Here is an 18,425-nt window from a genome sequence, read left to right on the forward strand (position 1 = left end):
CAGTCTAAATCAATCTTTTTTAAGGATGTCAGAAGACATAATGTACAATAATTTTCCAGTTGTCAGATTTTTAAACAGTTGAAGAGTCAATTCAATTGTAGAACTGGATGGGTATAAATTATTTTAAAATCTAACATTTGTTTGCAAAAAAGTTTCAAATTATATATAAAAGAAACATAACTCTTGATTTTCACTATTTTATATTGTTTTTAAAAAGTTTCCCAGATTCTTTTTTTAAATCTCACTTTGTTGCCCAGGCTGGAGTGCAGTGGTCTGATCATGGCTCACTGCAGCCATGACCTCCTGAGTTCAATTAATCTGCCTGCCTCAGCCTCCTGAGTAGCTGGGTCCACAGATGTGCACCATCATGCTTGGCTTTTTTTTTTTTTTGGCGGCGGCGGGGGGAGGTATTTTTTGGTAGAGACGGGGTTTTGCCATGTTATCCAGGCTGGTCTCAAACTCCTGGGCTCAAGTGATCTGTCTATCTCAGTCTCTCAAAGTGTTGGGATCACAGGTGTGAGCCACTGCTCCCGCCTCTTTTCTAGATTTATTCAGAAATATAGATCACACCCACATATTCACTTAATCTTAAAAGCACACGGTAAGTGCTACACCAGTGAAGCAAATGAGTAGTAAGGGAGCACTGACTAAGTAGTGAATGACTCAGAGTTACAGGGTGAAGACTGGAAGGGCTTAGGAGGGTTCTGAGGGTGACAGCATGTGAGTCAGAGTATGAGAGAAGAAAAGTGGCAAGAGGATATGGGCAATTATCATAAAAGGTTTTTGATATATGGACCTTTATAATACATATAAAGGGCTAATACATTCAGAGGTTAAAGCCAATATTTTAACTATAGCAGCCTTTAGAGTGAATACAAATTATAACCATAACAGGTGTCTGTTAACCATAACACCCATTCAATTATCCAAATATACTGCCCAAAATAAGGCTTGTAAGACAATCTGAGTGTATCTAAAATATTTATTATCAGGGCTTATAAAAAATGTAGGCCAACTGCAAGTTACTATGAATTCTAAATGGAGTCAATAAACATATAGATAAAATAATAAATTAACAACTTTATGGAGACAAAAAGTTATAGGGTTATAGTTGCTATTGGAAAAATGAAAACATCTAACATTTACGGAAATATATTAAGATATAAAATATGTAAATAATATGTATTTATATTTTACTTTATTATAAATAAAATATATAAAATACATTAAAAAGATATATTAAAATATATGATTTGTACTTTCAAGAAACCCCATTCTTATCTCAAAATATAATTAGTAATTTATACTCATGCTGAATAATAGAAACAAATTTTAAATTTTCAGTTACAAAGTACAATCGCTAAAAATGAAAATACACCTGTGAGTCAAACATTGAGGAACAGATTCCCAGACAGCAAAGTATAATACAGAGCAGATAACAGATTTATTCTAAAGGAAGCAGCTCTATTCCTAGTCCTTTTATCTACATAATAGCCCTGTGTCTCTCAATCATATTCACTGCTTCCCCTGATGACTCCCAAATCTATTTTCAGCCCAGACCTCTTTGCTGACACAGATACTTATTTCCAAGTGTCTATTAAATATACTAGATGTTCCAAAAGCACCTCAAATCAAACACAGCCAAACAATAAACTCCTATCTTTTATTACCTTCAGCCCCAAAGAAAACCTGCACTTCATCCCATTATATTTCTGTGAATGATGTGCTCTTCACATCATCCACTCAGTCACCAAGCCCTGGAGATTCTACTTTCTTTTTTTTTTTTTTTTGAGATGGAGTCTCGCTCTGTCACCCAGGCTGCAGTGCAGTGGCACGATTTTGGCTCACTGCAACCCCGCCTCCTGGGTTCAAGCGATTCTTCTGCCTCAGCCTCCAGAATAGCTAGGAGTACGGTGCACTCCACCACGCCCAGTTACGTTTTGTATTTTTAGTAGAGACAGGGTGTCACCACATTGGCCAGGCTAGTCTCAAACTCCTGACCTCGGGATCCGCCTGCCTCGGCCTCCCAAAGTGCTGGGATTACAGGGGTGAACTACCGCGCCCAGCTGAGATTATACTTTCTAATGATCTCTTAAATGTATTCCATATGCTCTCTCTGCTGTCTTAGAATCATGTCTTAATTACTGCTTCCCCGATTACTGCAACTGTCTTGTAAGTGTCCTCCACTGTTGTCAGTGTAGTCTGTATAGTGTCAGTATGATGACATAACTTCCCAACTAAAAACTGGTCTGTGGCTCCCAGCATTTCTCAAGGAAAAAAATCCAGACTCATTATTATGGCATTGGTATTTGGTAAGCAGAGCAGTCAGTCTGGCTTTTGCCCAATAATCCATAGTTTTGTTTTAAACCACATCATGGGTGCTGGGGCAGAAAACAAAGCTCTAAGAGATCATGCTTGAGAATCTGGGATTCTCTCAATGGCTACTCCTCAACTAGACGACTTGCAAGGAAACTTCCAGGACCTCCTGAACCCTGGCACTGAGCTGAAGGAGACTGCTGGCCTTCTAATACCAATTCTAACAAATTCAAAAAGGAGACAGTGGGGAAATCTAAACATTAGATATTTGTTACTAAAGAACTGTTATTAATTAATTTTTTTTTTTTTTTGAGACGGAGTCTTGCTCTGTCACCAGGCTGGAGTGCAGTGGTACAAATTCGGCTCACGGTAATCTCTGCCTCCTAGGTTCGATTTCCCTGCCTCAGTCTTCCAAGTAGCTGCGACTACAAGCGCACACCACCACTCCTGGCTAATTTTTTTTGTTTTGTATTTTAGTAGAGATGGGGTTTCACCATGTTGGCCAGGATGGTCTTGATCTCCCGACCTCGTGATCCGCCCACCTCGGACTCCCAAAGTGCTGGGATTACGGGCGTCAGCCACAGCGCCCAGCCTGTTATTATTTTTTAAAGCATAATAGTATTGTGGTGGTGTTAAAAGTCTATCTTTTAGATACATACTCAAATATTTATGGATAAAATTATATGGTGTCTGGGGTTTGCATCAAAACAACCTAGGAGAGTGAGTGGATATACAGGTGAAATAACACGGGTTCTGAGCTGATGATTGCTACAGCCTAGGTGATGGGAACATACAGGCTTATTATACTATATTTTTGTAGATGTTAAGGTTTTCAAAATTAAAAAGTTCAAAAAATGAAACCACACATAAAAAGAAAACAAACTTACTGTTTCAGCTGAGAGACAGAGATGGAAAGAACACAGTTCTCACCATTACAAGAAGAAAAAAGCTGAACAATCTGCACATTAATGATTTTTCTTGAACTAACGAGAAAACTGAGGACACAGAGCAAACAACTAACCTGAAATCTGGAGAGAGATAAGTATCTGAGCACTTGCTTACTTGGGAGACATGCCATGGAATGCCATATAAATTGATAAGATTATGCTATAAATATTTGTTAATTTCCTAAAGACTGAGTGTGGACTACTGATGTGCTCAGGTCTGTGCTGGACCTGAGGCCCTGGGGAGTTTGTACCTCTTGCAGGCTTTTCCTGTAGGAAACCTACCACAAACTTATAGGGAAGAGCAGAGAGAATCCCTTTCCTACCTTGGTGTGGCTCGGGGAGAGAAACAGCAGTCACTGCAGAAAATCTTCCTAGACTTATTTTCCCATTCTCTTTTAAGGAACAAAACCCTTAATCTGCAAGGGGAAAATCCCTTCATTTTTGCCATATAACAGAATCACAGAAGTGACATCCTATCATCTTTGCCATATTCTACTGAGTTACAGGTCCTACCTGCACTGAAGAGGAGGGGATTGCTTAAGGGTGTGGGTCACTGTGGGGGTGTCGTCTTCGAATTTTGTCTACCACATTGAGTCAAATAGAAAGTATGAAATAAGAAGGCAGATTCACTGATTTTTTGGAGGGTTTTTTGTGTCTCTATCTCCTTCAGTTCTGCTCTGATCTTAGTTATTTCTTCCCTTCTGCTAGCTTTTGAATGTGTTTGCTATTGCTTCTCTAGTTCTTTTAACTGTGATGTTAGAGTGTCAATTTGAGATCTTTCCGGCTTTCTCTTGTGGGCATTTAGTGCTATAAATTTCCCTTTACACACTGCTTTAAATGTGTCCCAGAGATTCTGGTATGTTGTATCTTTGTTCCCATTGGTTTCAAAGTGACGATATTTTGATTGAGCTTTAGTCCTGAGTTCTAGTTTGATTGCACTGTGGTCTGAGAGACAGTCATCTCACCCCAAAATCTCCTTAAGCTGATAAGCAACTTCAGCAAAGTCTCAGATACAAAAATTAATGTGCAAAAATCACAAGCATTCTTATACACCAGTAACAGACAACAAAGAGCTAAGACATCATGAATGAACTTCCATTCACAATTAAGCCTAAAGAGAATAAAAATACCTAGGAATCCAAATCCACAAGGATGTAAAGGACCCTTCAAGGAGAACTACAAACCACTGCTCAGTGAAATAAAAGAGACACAAACAAATGGAAGAACATACCATGCTCATGGATAGGAAGAATCAATATCGTGGAAAAATGGCCATATATACTGCCTAAGGTAATTTTATAGATTCAATGCCATCCCCATGAAGCTACCACAATGAGCTTCTTCACAGAATTAGAAAAACTGCTCTTTAAAGTCTATATGGAACCAAGAAGAGCCCACATCTCCAAGACAATCCTAATAAAATGAACAAAGCTGGAGGCATCACGCTACCTGACTTCAAACCATACTACAAGGCTACAGTAACCAAACAGCATAGTACTGGTATACCAAAACAGAGATATAGACCACTGAATACAGAACAACAGAGTCCTCAGAAATAATAATACCACACATCTACAGCCATCTGATTCTTGACAAACCTGAGAAAACAACAAATGGGGAAAGGATTCCCTATTTTAATAAATGGTGCTGGGAAAATTATTAGCCATAAGTAGAAAGCTGAAACTGATCCTTTCACTCCCTCATACAAAAATTAATTCAAGATGAATTAGAGACTTAAATGTTAGACCTAATACCATAAAACCCTAGAAGAAACCTAGGTAATACCATTCAGGACATAGGCATACAAGGACTTCATGTTTAAAACACCAAAAGCAACGCAACAAAAAGCCAAAAATTGACAAATGGGATCAATTAAACTAAAGAGCTTCTGCACAGCAAAAGAAACTACCATCAGAGTGAACAAGAAAACCTACAGAATGGGAGAAAATTTTGCAATCTACTCATCTGACAACGGGTTAATATCCAGAACCTACAAAGAACTCAAACAAATTTACAAGAAAACAAACAACCCCATCAAAAAGTGGGCAAAGGATATGAACAGACATTCTCAAAAGAAGACATGATACAGCCAACAGACACATGAAAATGCTCGTCAATACCGGGCCATCAGAGAAATGCAAATCAAACCACAATGAGATACCATTCACACCAGTTATCGAATGGCAATCACTCAAACGTCAGGAAACAACAGGTGCTGGAGAGGATGGAGATATAGGAACACTTTACACTGTTGGTGGATTGTAAACTAGTTCAACCACTATGAAAAACAGCATGGTGATTCCTCAAGGATCTAGAACCAGATGCACCATATGACCCAGCCATCCCATTACAGGGCATATACCCAAAGCGATTGGTAAATCATGCTGCTATAAAGACACTTCTGCACACGATGTTCATTGCGCACTATTCACAATAGCAAAGACTTGAATCAACCCAAATGTCCATCAGTGACAGACTGATTAAGAAAATGTGGCACATATAATACCATGGGAATACCATGCACCATAAAAAGGATGAGCTTGTAACCTTTGTAGGATATGGATGCAGTTGGAAACCATCATTCTCAGCAACCATCTAAGAACAGAAAACCAAACCACATGTTCACTCATAGGTGGAACTGAACAGTGCAATCACCTGGACTCGGGAAGGAGAACATCACACACCGGGGCCTATTATGGGTGGGTGCGGGGAGGGATTGCATTGGGAGTTATACCTGATGTAAATGACGAGTTGATGGGTGCAGCACACAAACATGGCACACGTATACATATGTAACAAACCTGCACGTTGTGCACATGTACCCTAGAACTTAAAGTATAAGAAAAAAAAAAAGAAAAAAAAAAAGAAGGCAGAAATAAAAACATATTAAATGCCCCATTAAAAAGACAAGGATTATCAGATTGAATAATCTGACCCACCAAATACTAACCTAAAACATTAAGATTGGCAGGTGATACTTAAAAAAAAAAAGAAAACATTAAGATTAAAAAACAGAAAATGATATACCAAGTAAATACTAGTCAAAATAAAGCTAATTTAATTATATCAGTATCAGAAAATATTAATAGAAAAAGCATTAAGGTAAAGAAATTCAAAGCACAGTGATAACAGGTTCAGTTCACCAAGAAACTACCTCCTTCAGGTTTTTCTAAATCTGTATTATGTATCTCTAATATCTCTAAATCTGTATTATGTAATAACATGCATTCAAAATATATAAATCAAAAATTAATAGTACCACAAGGAGAAATAGCTAAATACATAATTATGTGGAAGATTTCTCTCAATAACTGATAGATTAACCAGACAAAAATAATCAATATGTTATAAAAGATTTGAACATCTGGAAAATACAAAGTTTAATAATATACTATATATTAAATACTACATGCAAAAACTATAGAATATATTTTATTTTCAAACATATAATGACACAGTACATTTAAAAAAAATTGTCCACGTACTGTGACATAAAACAAGTGCTCAATAAATTTCAAGAAATGGATATAATACAGATGTTTCCTAACCACAATACAATAAGGCTAGAAATCTGTAACAAACAGTTACTAAGGAAAAAATAGATATAGAGATTAAGAAACAGTTCTAAATGACTTCTGGGTTAAATTAAAAAATCATAATGAAAATTGTAGGTGGACATGTTGGTTCACGCCTGTAATTCCAGCACTTTGGGAGGCCGAGGTGGGCAGATCACTTGAGGTCAGGAGTTAGAGACCAACCTGGCCAACATGGTGAAACTTGACTCCACTAAAAATACAAAAATTAGCTGGGCATGGTGGCAGGCACCTGTAGTCCCAGCTACTCGGGAGGCTGAGGCACGAGAACTGCTTGAACCCAGGAAGTGGAGGCTGCAGTGAGCCGAGATCACACTACTGCATGCCAGCCTGGGCAACAGAGCAAGACATTGCCTCGAAAAACAAAACAAAAAAACAAAAAAAAGAAAATTGTAAAATACTTTGAATTGAAACATAATAAAAATATCACATATCAAAACTTGTGGGATGCAGCTAAAGCTGTACTTGGTGGAAAATTTATAGCGTTAAAAATGCTTACACTAGCAAAGAAGTAAGGCTGAGAATTAGTAACTTAAATAAAATTAGAGATAGTACAGCAAAATAAACCCAGAGAAAGTCCAAGAGGGAAATAAAGAAAAAGGCAGATATTAACAAAACAGAAAACAAATACAATAGAGAAGATTAACACAATAAAAAATGTGTCCTTTAAAAAAATTGACTCAATCTCTGATGAGAATGACGAAGAAGAATGAAGGTACAAATAAACTACCTTAGGAATAACAAGGGGAAATAATACATATTCAGGAGAGATTAAGAGAATAGTATGAACAATTTTCTGCCAAAAATTTACATAAAATGAACAACTTCCTACATAAATATAACACTGAATTCATTCTATAATGACCTAAAAAATGAATCAGTAGTTAAAAATTTTCTCATTAAAAAAACACTTTAGGCCCAGACAATTTTAATGTTGAGTTCCATCGAATTTAAGGAACAAATAAACCCAAATGTACACAAGCTAGTCTAGAGTACAGAAAGAAGAAACAGTACCCAGTATATTTTATGAGGTTAGCATAACCAGACACAAGGAGTAGAAAAAATGAAAATGACAGGCCAGTATCAATAATGGATAGATGCCAAATTTCTAAACAAAATGTTAGTAACTAAATCTAGCAATGAATAAAAAAGGTAATGTACCACGACTAAGTTCTGTTTACAACAGGAATGCAAAGTTGGTTTAACATTGAAGTCAATTGTTGTAATTCATTACATTAACAGATTAAAAGAGGCTCAGACGGTGCCTCATGCTTGTAATCCCAGCACTTTTTGGGAAGCCAAGTTCGGTGAATCACTGGAGGTCAGGAGTTTGAGACCAACCTGGCCAACATGGCGAGACCCTATCTCTACTAAAAATAAAAACATTAGCTGGAAGTCGTGGTGGGTGCCTGTAATCCCAGCTACTCGGGAGGCTGAGGCAGGAGAATTGTTTCAACCCAGGAAGTGGAGGTTGTAGTGAGCCAAGATCATGCCACTGCACTCCAGCATGGGCAACAGAATGAGACTGTATCAGAAAAAAAACAAACAAGCAAAACAAAACAAAACAAAAAAACCACAGATTAAAAAGAGAAAAATTATATCATAATATATCATCATTCCAAGAGATGCAAAAAAGCATCTCATAAAATTAATATCCATTCAGCAGAAAGGGGGAAAAAAAACTTCACAAACTAGGAATAGAACTTATTTAACCAGATGTTTGAAGGTATCACAAAAAAACCTATAACTGGAGTCTGCAAACTATAACCTTCAGGCCAAATCTGACCCAATGTCTTCAGTTAATAAAGTTTCAGCAGAACACAGTTACGCCCATTTATTTATGGGCCTTCCAATGGCAGAGTAGTTGTGACAGAAACTGTATGGCCCCCCGCCCTTTTAAAATATTAACTATCTGGATCTTCACAGGAAAAATTTGCTGACCCTAAACTATAGTAAACAAAGTCAGACTGTACCACTAATGAAGTACCATAGAAACATTTGCTTTAAAAAAATAAAAATACTATCTTACCTTTTGTAAGGTGTTAAAAAGTGACTTGGAATTATTTTTAGAATTGGCTCGCATTGCAGTTTTAGTTAATTTGAACTCTTTTTCACATCGTGCTAATTCCTTTTTGAGTTTCTCTCTTCGTTGTTGGTCTGCATCTAAAAGGGAAAACAAATCTTTCAAAATATGGAACAAAATAGAAATTTTTTTTTCGTCTTGTTAGAATAATAAATGGAACATTTTTCTTGTTAAAATGTTATGATATGCAAATAGAAATCCATATACTTTCCTATATAAAGAGTTACACATTTTAAAAATTATTTATTTCACATGTGCCTCTAGATATTAACTAACATTTAATTTATAAAAATTCTAAATGGATTAACTATTTAAATAACACAAACAATGTAGTGAGATTTGTGTAGTTACCAAAAGAAAAAAAAAAAAGAACGCCAACAAGATATGACAAACTGGCTAAGCCTAAGGGCATAAGAAAGCAATTCTTAGCAGTTATTCACAAAGATATGAAGGTTACAAATGCTTAACCATGTTATTTGTGACTATGTAATCACCAAATACATAAGTTTGTACTAGTCTACAGACTTATTCTCCAAATGAAATATTATTAATACCATCATATTCCATTAAAGTATTAAATTTATATGACTTCAAAAGGTGATGTTACATTTTAAAAACATTAGCGTGATCAGGGCAACTGACTTCTATTTCTCTTAACTGCTATTCATTTGGAAATACAAACAAAAAAGTGCTTTCACACTTTAGTGTGCTTTATGTCAGGCACTGACTAGTTATCAAAGACTAATCATTATATAAAGATTAAAAATAATGAAATGAAAGCTAGCCAAATTTCAGAATTAAGTAGAAGGTTCACTATCAGTAAAACGACTTGTCTTTTCATACAAAATTAAAAATCTATTGGAATTGATTCCAACTTAGTGGAGAAGATAGTATCAAGTCTAAAATCACTTTTATTTGAATCAGAATTTATAAAAATGTCTACAAGCTTAAAAAACTAAGGTAATTTATATGTACATATAGCTTTAGTATAATTGTTAAACAAGATTATAAGCATGTTAAAGTAAATAGGTCTGTTTGTCATTTAAAATGACTGAAATATTACTTTAAGGCTATTCTATCCTCGAATACTTGCCTAATGAATGTATTAGCTAAATTATAATGCTTGTAGAGTGAATTAAATAGTACCTTCTCAGTTGGATCTGTTATCTTACTTATAGGTAAAATAGGTGAGTAAAAAAAGAAGAGTCCTCAGACACTAACATTAGAAAAATGCTCTTTTGTATTGTCAAATCTACCTATTCATTTGTAAGTAAAACTTCCTCACACCAGCTATAAAAATCAACTCCAAATGAATCACATTCCTAAATTTAAGAGCTGAAACTATAAAATTCTTAAATTAGACAATCAAAACTGAAAGATGCTGGCTGGGCCCAGTGGCTCATGCCTATAATCCCAGCACTTTGGGAGGCTGAGGTGGGCAGATCACTTGAGGTCAGGAGTTCAAAACCAACCTGGACAACACGGTAAAACCTCCTCTCTACTGAAAAAAGAAAAAAAATACAAAAATTAGCCAGACATGATAGTGTGTGCCTCTAGTCCCAGCTACTTAGGAGGCTGAGGCAGGAGAATTGCTTGAAACCAGGAGGTGGAGGTTTCAGTGAGCTGAGATCGAGCCACTGCACTCCAGCCTGGGTGAGAAGAGTGAGATTCTATCTCAAAAGAAAAAAATTAAAAACGTTTACACTTTTTCAAAAGCCACACGTGTGAGAAAAAAGCAAGTCACATATGGGGAAAATATATTTTCAAATCATGTATCTAATAAAGAACTTGTATTTAGAAAACAAAAATAACTTACAAATCAATAATAATAAGAAAACCCAATTTAAAAATAGGCAAAAGATTTAAATAGGTATTTCACCAAAGGTACATAAATGGCCCATATGCACACAAAAGAAAATGCTCTACATCATTAGTTATGAAAGAAATACAAATTAAAACCACAATGAGATACCACTTCAATCTCACTACAATAGCTATAGTTAAACAGGGTCAATAACAAGTGTTAGCAAGGATATACAGAAACTGAAACCCTAATATATTGGAGGTAGAATACAAATTGGTACAGCCACTTTAGAAAAGTTTGGCAGTTTCTTAAAAAGTTAAACATAATATTACAATATGACCCAGCAATTCCACTCCCAGGTATATGCTCAAGAGAAATGAAAACATGTCCACACAAAAGACTTGTATATGGATGTTTGTAACAGCACTATTCATAATGGCCAGAAAAATACAAGCAATACAAATGTTCATCAATTGATTAACAGACAAAATGTGGCATTATTCATGTAACAATTCTATTTTGCAATGAAAAGAAATGAAGTACTGACACAGGCTACAACATGGACAAATCTCTGAAAACCATTATGCAAAATGAAAAGACTAATGCAAAAGGCCATATAAATAATTCCATTTAAGTGAAATGTTCAGAAAAGGCAGATCTGTAGAGAAAGTAAGTAGGATACAACTAATATAGTTGTATAGATGCAGCTGGGAAATGCCTCTCCCACCAAGACGAGCTAAAATATTGAGTAAACCATCCCACTGAACAGAACTTTTGAGAGGAAATGCTGCAAATTGAGAGAGTTGACACAGAGATCATGGTGAAGAGGGAGGAAGCTGGGAAACCTGCACAGAGTCGCTGAGAGCCAGAACTAGCTCCTGGTTCTAAGGAAGCGGTAAGTAAAGGAACTCTGGGATCCTAGCTACAAGAGATCCCACGACCCCCATAGCCATCTGAATTGGAGGGGGAACTGTCTGGAGATCAGCAGAGGCAGTGCTCAAACCCGAACAGAGCCCAGGATTCCTGACGCACAGTGCAGCTGTGGCAAAATGCGACCATAGGCACCCATCCCCCAAGGTCCTCCATTTTGCTCTGCGTGACTATAGCTCCTGCTGTCTGCCAGACCAAGAGAAAGCAAAGGTTGCCTTTTCTGGGACACTGGGTCCATCTGAACTACATGTCCCCATTGCTTACTAGCCCTTCCCACGACCACTGCCTGGTTGCTCCCACAACAGGGTGCCCATAGCACAGCCTTCACTGCCCTACGTGATTGTTTTACTGGTGGACTGGGAACAGTTTAGCTCCCCTGCACAGCTGTTGCTTCAACCTGAGGGGCTAGAGAACAAAATCATAGGCTGGCCCAGTCCCAATTCCCCAGGATTCACCTACACCACCCAGGGGTATAAAGCTGAGATCTGTGACCTGAGCTTGAGCAGAGCCAGAGCCCTCATGCTTAGAACACTGAGAAAAACATCGCGCAGGTTCATCATGTGATGGCATGGGAGTTGGGCATCCGCTACTCCAGAAGATGGATCTGGCAAGGGTGTGGTCTGTTAGCCAGCTACAGCCTCTTCCTCAGGGAGTCCTATGGTAGAGAATAACTGGAACAGGCCAATGATCTGGGTGCAGAAGTCTTGGGACAAGCCTAGCTGGTCAGGCTTGTTCCTGGGGCAGATGCTGGAATGCTGGAAAGAGACCCACCAGGTCAAGGAACCATGAGCTAGGTAGGCCCCACAGCCAACTGCTGGGCTAAAAAGCTCAAGCTGTGTGTGCCACACAAGCTGCACATCCGTGGTACCACTGCTATGCCTGGGGATCCCCCACCTTTTTCCCACTCCATCACAAAACCACAACAGACAAATCCCAAAACACGCTCTGACTCTGCCAAACTCAGAGGACCAATGAGTGTGCAGAAAGTTGTGGGTCCCCTGGTGACCTAACCTTCAGCTTGAACTGCCCCTAAGTGAGGGGGGAGTGCAGCTCACCAAAGCCCGCGCTGGGGCTAATGAAATGCAGGTATGGCTCCAGTAATTGTAGGGGGCTCCACCAAGGCCTGAGAACAGACCTGGTGAGGGAGTCATCTTTCACTGCCCATCTTCCCTCTCCAGAACACTGCTGCCTACACACTGAAATACAAACAGGTACATGGCTGAGAGACTATGTGTTGGTCCTTACTTTTAAGTGCCATCTACTGGATCACAGCCTGAATTACAACACCAAATAAAAATAAATTTCTTCAACACATAATGCCTGTGAAACCCAATGCAGGGAAGTAAGGAACCCATACAGAGCCTTAGCTTTCTGAAATCACCCAGAAATGAAGCCAATCAACTACACACCACATACATCACAGTCAAACTCTCAAGGGAAAAAAAAGAATATAGAAACAAAAAGCCCTAACCAAATGACAGTGAATTCAATAAAGAGAAAGAAAAGAAAGAAATACCAGCCCCCTCAGATGAGAAGGTATTAGCACAAGAACTCCAGCAATTCAAAAAGTCAAAAGTCAAGAGTGTTTCCTTACCTTCAAAAGATCACACTGGTTCTCCAGCAGTGAATCCTAGCCAGATTGAAATGTCTGAAATAACAGACATAATTTCAGAATCTAGATGGTAAGGAGGCTCAACAAGATCCAAAAGAAAATTGAAATCCAATCCAAGGAAGCAAGAAAAATGATCCAAGAAATGAAAGACAACATAGCCATATTAAGAACGAACCAAAATGAATTTCTGGAATTGAAAAATTCACTATAGGAGTTTCACACTACAATTGAAAGCCTTATTAACAGACTAGACCAAGCTGATGAAAGAATTTCAGAGTGTGAAGACCAGTCCTTTGAATCAACTCACTCAGAAATTAAAAAAAAAAAAAAAAAAAAAAAGAATTTAAAAAATGAAGAAAGCCTCTGAAAAATACAGACCAAACCTATGACTCACTGACATGCATGAGAGAGGACAGAATCAGCAACTTGGAAAACATATTAGAGGATATAATCCATGAAAATTTCCCCAATCTCGCCAGAGATGTCAACATACAAATTCAAGAAATTCAGAGAACCCTTGTGAAATACTATACAAAATGACCATCCCCAAGACACAGAGTCACCAGGCTTTCTTTTTTTTTTTTTTTAATTTATTTATTATTATTATACTTTAAGTTGTAGGGTACATGTGCATAACATGCAGGTTTGTTACATATGTATACTTGAGTCACCAGGCTTTCTAAGGTTAACGTGGAAAAAAAAAAATCTTAAAGACAGCTAGAGAAAAAGGAACACCAATAACAGGCTAACAATGGACTCAGCAGAAATGTTACAAGCCAGAATAATTTGGTGACCTATTTTTAACCTTCTTAAAGAAAAAAAAAATGCCAGCCCCAAATTTTATATTCTGACAAACTAAGCTTCAGAAACAAAGAAGAAATAAAGTCTTTCCTGACAAGCAAAAGCTAAAGGAATTTGGTATACTTAGACCTAGTGTGTTAGGCTGTTCTTGAATTGCTATTAGAAATACCCAAGACTGGGTAATTTATAAGGAAAGAGGTTTAATTGGCTCATTATTCTGCAGGCTGTACTGGCAGTATAATGCCAGCATCTGCTTCACGGGAGGCCATATGAAGCTTCTGCTCATGGTGGAAGGCAAAGAGGGAATGTGCATTTTATATGGCAAGAATGAGAGGGGAAGGCAGTAGGGGCATACACTTTTAAACAACCAGATCTTGCAAGAATTCACTCACTATCATAAGGACAGCATCAAGCGGGTGGTGCTAAACCATTCATGAGAAATCCACAGACATGATCCAATCACCTCCCAATAGGGGCCAATCCCAACACTAGGAGTTACATTTCAATGTGACATTTGGGTGGGGACAAATACCCAAACTACATCACCGAGCCTACAAGAAATGCTCAAGGAAGTTCTAAACATGCACACATAAGAATGATACTCACTACCATAAAAGAATACGTAAATACAGAGGTTCACAGACCCTATAAAGCAATTACACAATCAAGACTACAAAGCAACCAGCAAACACCACCATGACAGGTTCAAACCTCACACATCAATAGTAACCTTGAATGTAAGTGGTCTAAATGTACTCATTTAAAAGGCACAAGGTGGCAAGAACCACTTTTTATTTATTTTTATTTATTTAAAAATAAAATAATTTTTTATTCAAAAAATAAAAAAACAAGACCCAACCTTCTACTATCTTCAAGAGGCCCATCACACATGTAATGACACCTACAGGCTTGAAGTAAAGTGATGAAGAAAACCTATCATGCAAACAGTAAATAGAAGAGCAGGGGTTGCTATTCTTGTATCAGACAAAACAGACTTTAAACCAACAGCAATAAGGACAAAGATGGGCATTACACAATGATGAAGAGTTCAATTCAACAAGACTTACCTATGCTAGATATATTTGCACCCAACACTGGAACACCCAGATTCATACAACAAGTACTTCTAGACCTATGAAAGGATTTAGACAGCCACACATTAATAGTGGGGGACTTCAACATTCCACTAGCAGTGTTAGATAGACCCTCAAGGCAGAAAACTGACAAAGAAATTCTGGATTTAAATTTGACACTTGACCAATTGGACCTAATAGATATCTACAGAAGGATACTCCACCCAACAACCACAGAATAAACATTCTTCTCATCTGCATGTGGAACATACTCTAAGATCAACCATATGCTCGATGATAAAGCAAGTTTCAATAAATTTAAAAAAACTGAAACAACGCCAAGTATATTTTTGGATCCCAGTGGAAAAAAAGGTAGAAATCAATACCAAGAGGATTCCTCAAAACCACATAATTTTACATGGAAATTAAACCAACTTGCTCCTGAATGACTTTTGGGTAAACAACACAAGGTGAAATTTAAAAAAAAAAAAAACACAAAAAACTCCTCGAAATAAATAAAAACAGAAACACAACAACCCAAAATTCCTGAGATGCAGCAAAAGCAGTGTTAAGAGGCAAGTTTACAGTGCTAAATGCCTACATCAAGAAGATAGAAAGATCTCAAGTTAACAATCTAACATTGCAACTAGAGGAAGTAGAATAACAAGAACTAATCCCAAAGCTAGTAGTAGAAAAGAATTATCTAAAAGCAGAAATACTTGAAATTGAGATTCCAAAATCCATATAAATGTTCAATGAAACGAAAAGTTGGTTTTTTGAAAGGATAAACAAGATCAATAGACTGTTAGTGAGATTAACAAAGAAAAAAGAGAAGATCCAAATAAGCACAACCAGATATGACAAAGGCAATGTTACAACAGATCCTACAGAAATAGAAAAGATCGTTAGAGACTACTAAGAACATTTCTATGCATGGAAACTAGGAAATCTAGAGGAAATGGATAAATTTCTGGAAACATACAATTTCCCAATATTGAATCAGGAAGAAATTGAAACCCTGAAGAGACCAATACTGAGTTCCAAAATCGAACCAGTAATAAAAAAAAACCTACCAACCATAAAAAGCCTTGGACCACATAGATTCACAGCCAGATTCTACCAGATATACCAATAGTTGGTATTAGTCCTACCGAAACTATTCCAAAAAATTGAGGAAAGACTCTCCCCTAACTCATTCTATGAAACCCAATCTATGAAACCAGCATAATGATAATACCAAAATCTGGCAAAGACACACCAAAACTGAAAGCTATAGACCAATATCCCTGATGAACATAGACACAAAAATGCTAACAAATAGTAGCAAACCGAATCCAACAGCACATCAAAAAGTTAATAAACCACAATCAAGTAGGCTTCATTCCTGGAATGAAAGGCTGGTTCAACATACGCAAATCAATAAATGTGATTTACCATATAAACAGAATTAAAAACAAAAACCTTATGATCATCTCAACAGATGTAGCAAAAACCTTTAACAAAATCTAGCAATCCTTCATGATTAAAAAAAAAAAAAAAAACGACAAATTAGACATCGAAAGAACATACCTCAAAATAATAAGAGCCATCTATGACAAGCCCACAGCCCACATCATACTGAATGGGCAAAAGCTGGAAGCATTCCTCTTTTGAACTGGAATGGCATAAGGATGTCCACTATCACCACTCTTATTCAACATACTACTGGAGTCCTAGCCAGAGCAATTAGGCAAGAGAAAGAAAGAAAATGCATCCAAATTGGAAAAGTAGTAGTCAAATTATCTCTTCCCTGATATGATTCTATAATTAGAAAACCCTAAAGATGCTGCCAAAAGGCTTCTTGAACTAATAAACAACTCCAGTAAAGTTTTAGGATACAAAATCAATGTGCAAAAATCAGTAGCATTTCTATACACCAATGACATTCAAGCTGAGAACCAAATCAAGAACACAATCTCATTTACAATGGCTGCACACACACACAAAATAAAATACCTAGGAAAATATCTAAGGAGGTGAAGGATATCTAAAAGAACTACAAAATATTGCTGAAAGAAATCAGAGGTGACACACACAAATGGAAAACCATTCCATGTTCATGGATTGGAAGAGTCAATATCATTAAAATGTCCATACTGCCTAAAGCAATCTAGAGATTCAACACTATTCCTATCAAACTACTAACATCATTTTTCACAGAAATTGAAAATACTATTCTAAAATTTATATGGAACCAAAAAAGAGCAGTCCTAAGCAAAAAGAACAAAACTGGAGGCATCACATTATCCGACTTCAAACTATACTAGAAGGCTACAGTAACCAAAACAGCATGGTACTGGTACAAAAACAGATACATAGACCAATGGAACAGACAGAGAACCCAGAAATAAAGCTGCACACATAACTGATCTTCAACAAAGTCTACAAAAATAAGCAATGGAGAAAAGACTCCTCATTCAATAAATGATGCCAGGATAGGCTGCTAAATCATATTCTGAAGAATGAAACTAGACCCCTACCTATCACCATATATTAAAATTAACTCAAGATGGATTAAAGATTTAAATGTAAGACCTAAAACTATAAAAGTCCTATAAGAAAACCTAGGATATACTCTGCTGGACATTGGCCTTAGCAAAGAATTTGTGACCAAGTCCTCAAAAGCAATTGCAACGAAAACAAAAATTGACAAGTGAGACCTAATTAAATTAAAGAGTTTGTGCAATGCAAAAGAAACTATCAACAGAGTAAACAGACAACGAACAGAATGGGGGAATATATTTGTAAACTATGCATCTGACAAAAAACTAATATCAAGAATTGTGATGGCTAATACTGAATGTCAACTTGATTGGACTGAAGGATGCAAAGCATTGATACTGGGTGTATCTGTGAGGGTGTTGCCAAAGGAGATTAACATTTGAGTCAGTGGGCTGGGGAAGGCAGACCCACCCTTAATCTGGGTGGGCACCATCTAATCAGCTGCCATTGAATATAAAGCAGGCAGAAAAACGTAAGGGACTGAGGCTGACCTAGCCTCCCAGCCTACATCTTCCTCCCATCCTGGAGTCTTCCTGCCCTCGAACATCGGACTCCAAATTCTTCAGTTTTGGAACTCGGACTGGCTCTCCTTGCTCCTCAGCCTGCAGAACGCCTATTGTGGGACCTTGTGATCATGTAAGTTAATACTTAATAAACTCCCCTTTATATATATATATTCCATTAGTTCTGTCCCTCTAGAGAACCCTAATACAAGAATCTATGAA

General features: G+C 37.2%; 1 protein-coding gene across 7 annotated transcripts in view; it reads right to left on the bottom strand.

Annotated features, from left to right (window-relative positions):
• SPATA7 (spermatogenesis associated 7) overlaps window positions 1-18,425 on the bottom strand; it is a 64,023-nt gene that overhangs the window by 14,746 nt on the left and 30,852 nt on the right. For all 7 annotated transcript variants that reach the window (XM_009212088.2, XM_009212087.2, XM_003902144.3 and 4 more), the window contains one exon: window positions 8,886-9,019. In XM_009212088.2, coding sequence (XP_009210352.1) covers window positions 8,886-9,019 — 134 coding nt within the window. The remainder of the gene's footprint in view (window positions 1-8,885; window positions 9,020-18,425) is intronic.

This window comes from Papio anubis, chromosome 7 (genome assembly GCF_008728515.1).
Source record: "Papio anubis isolate 15944 chromosome 7, Panubis1.0, whole genome shotgun sequence".
NCBI lineage: Eukaryota > Metazoa > Chordata > Mammalia > Primates > Cercopithecidae > Papio > Papio anubis.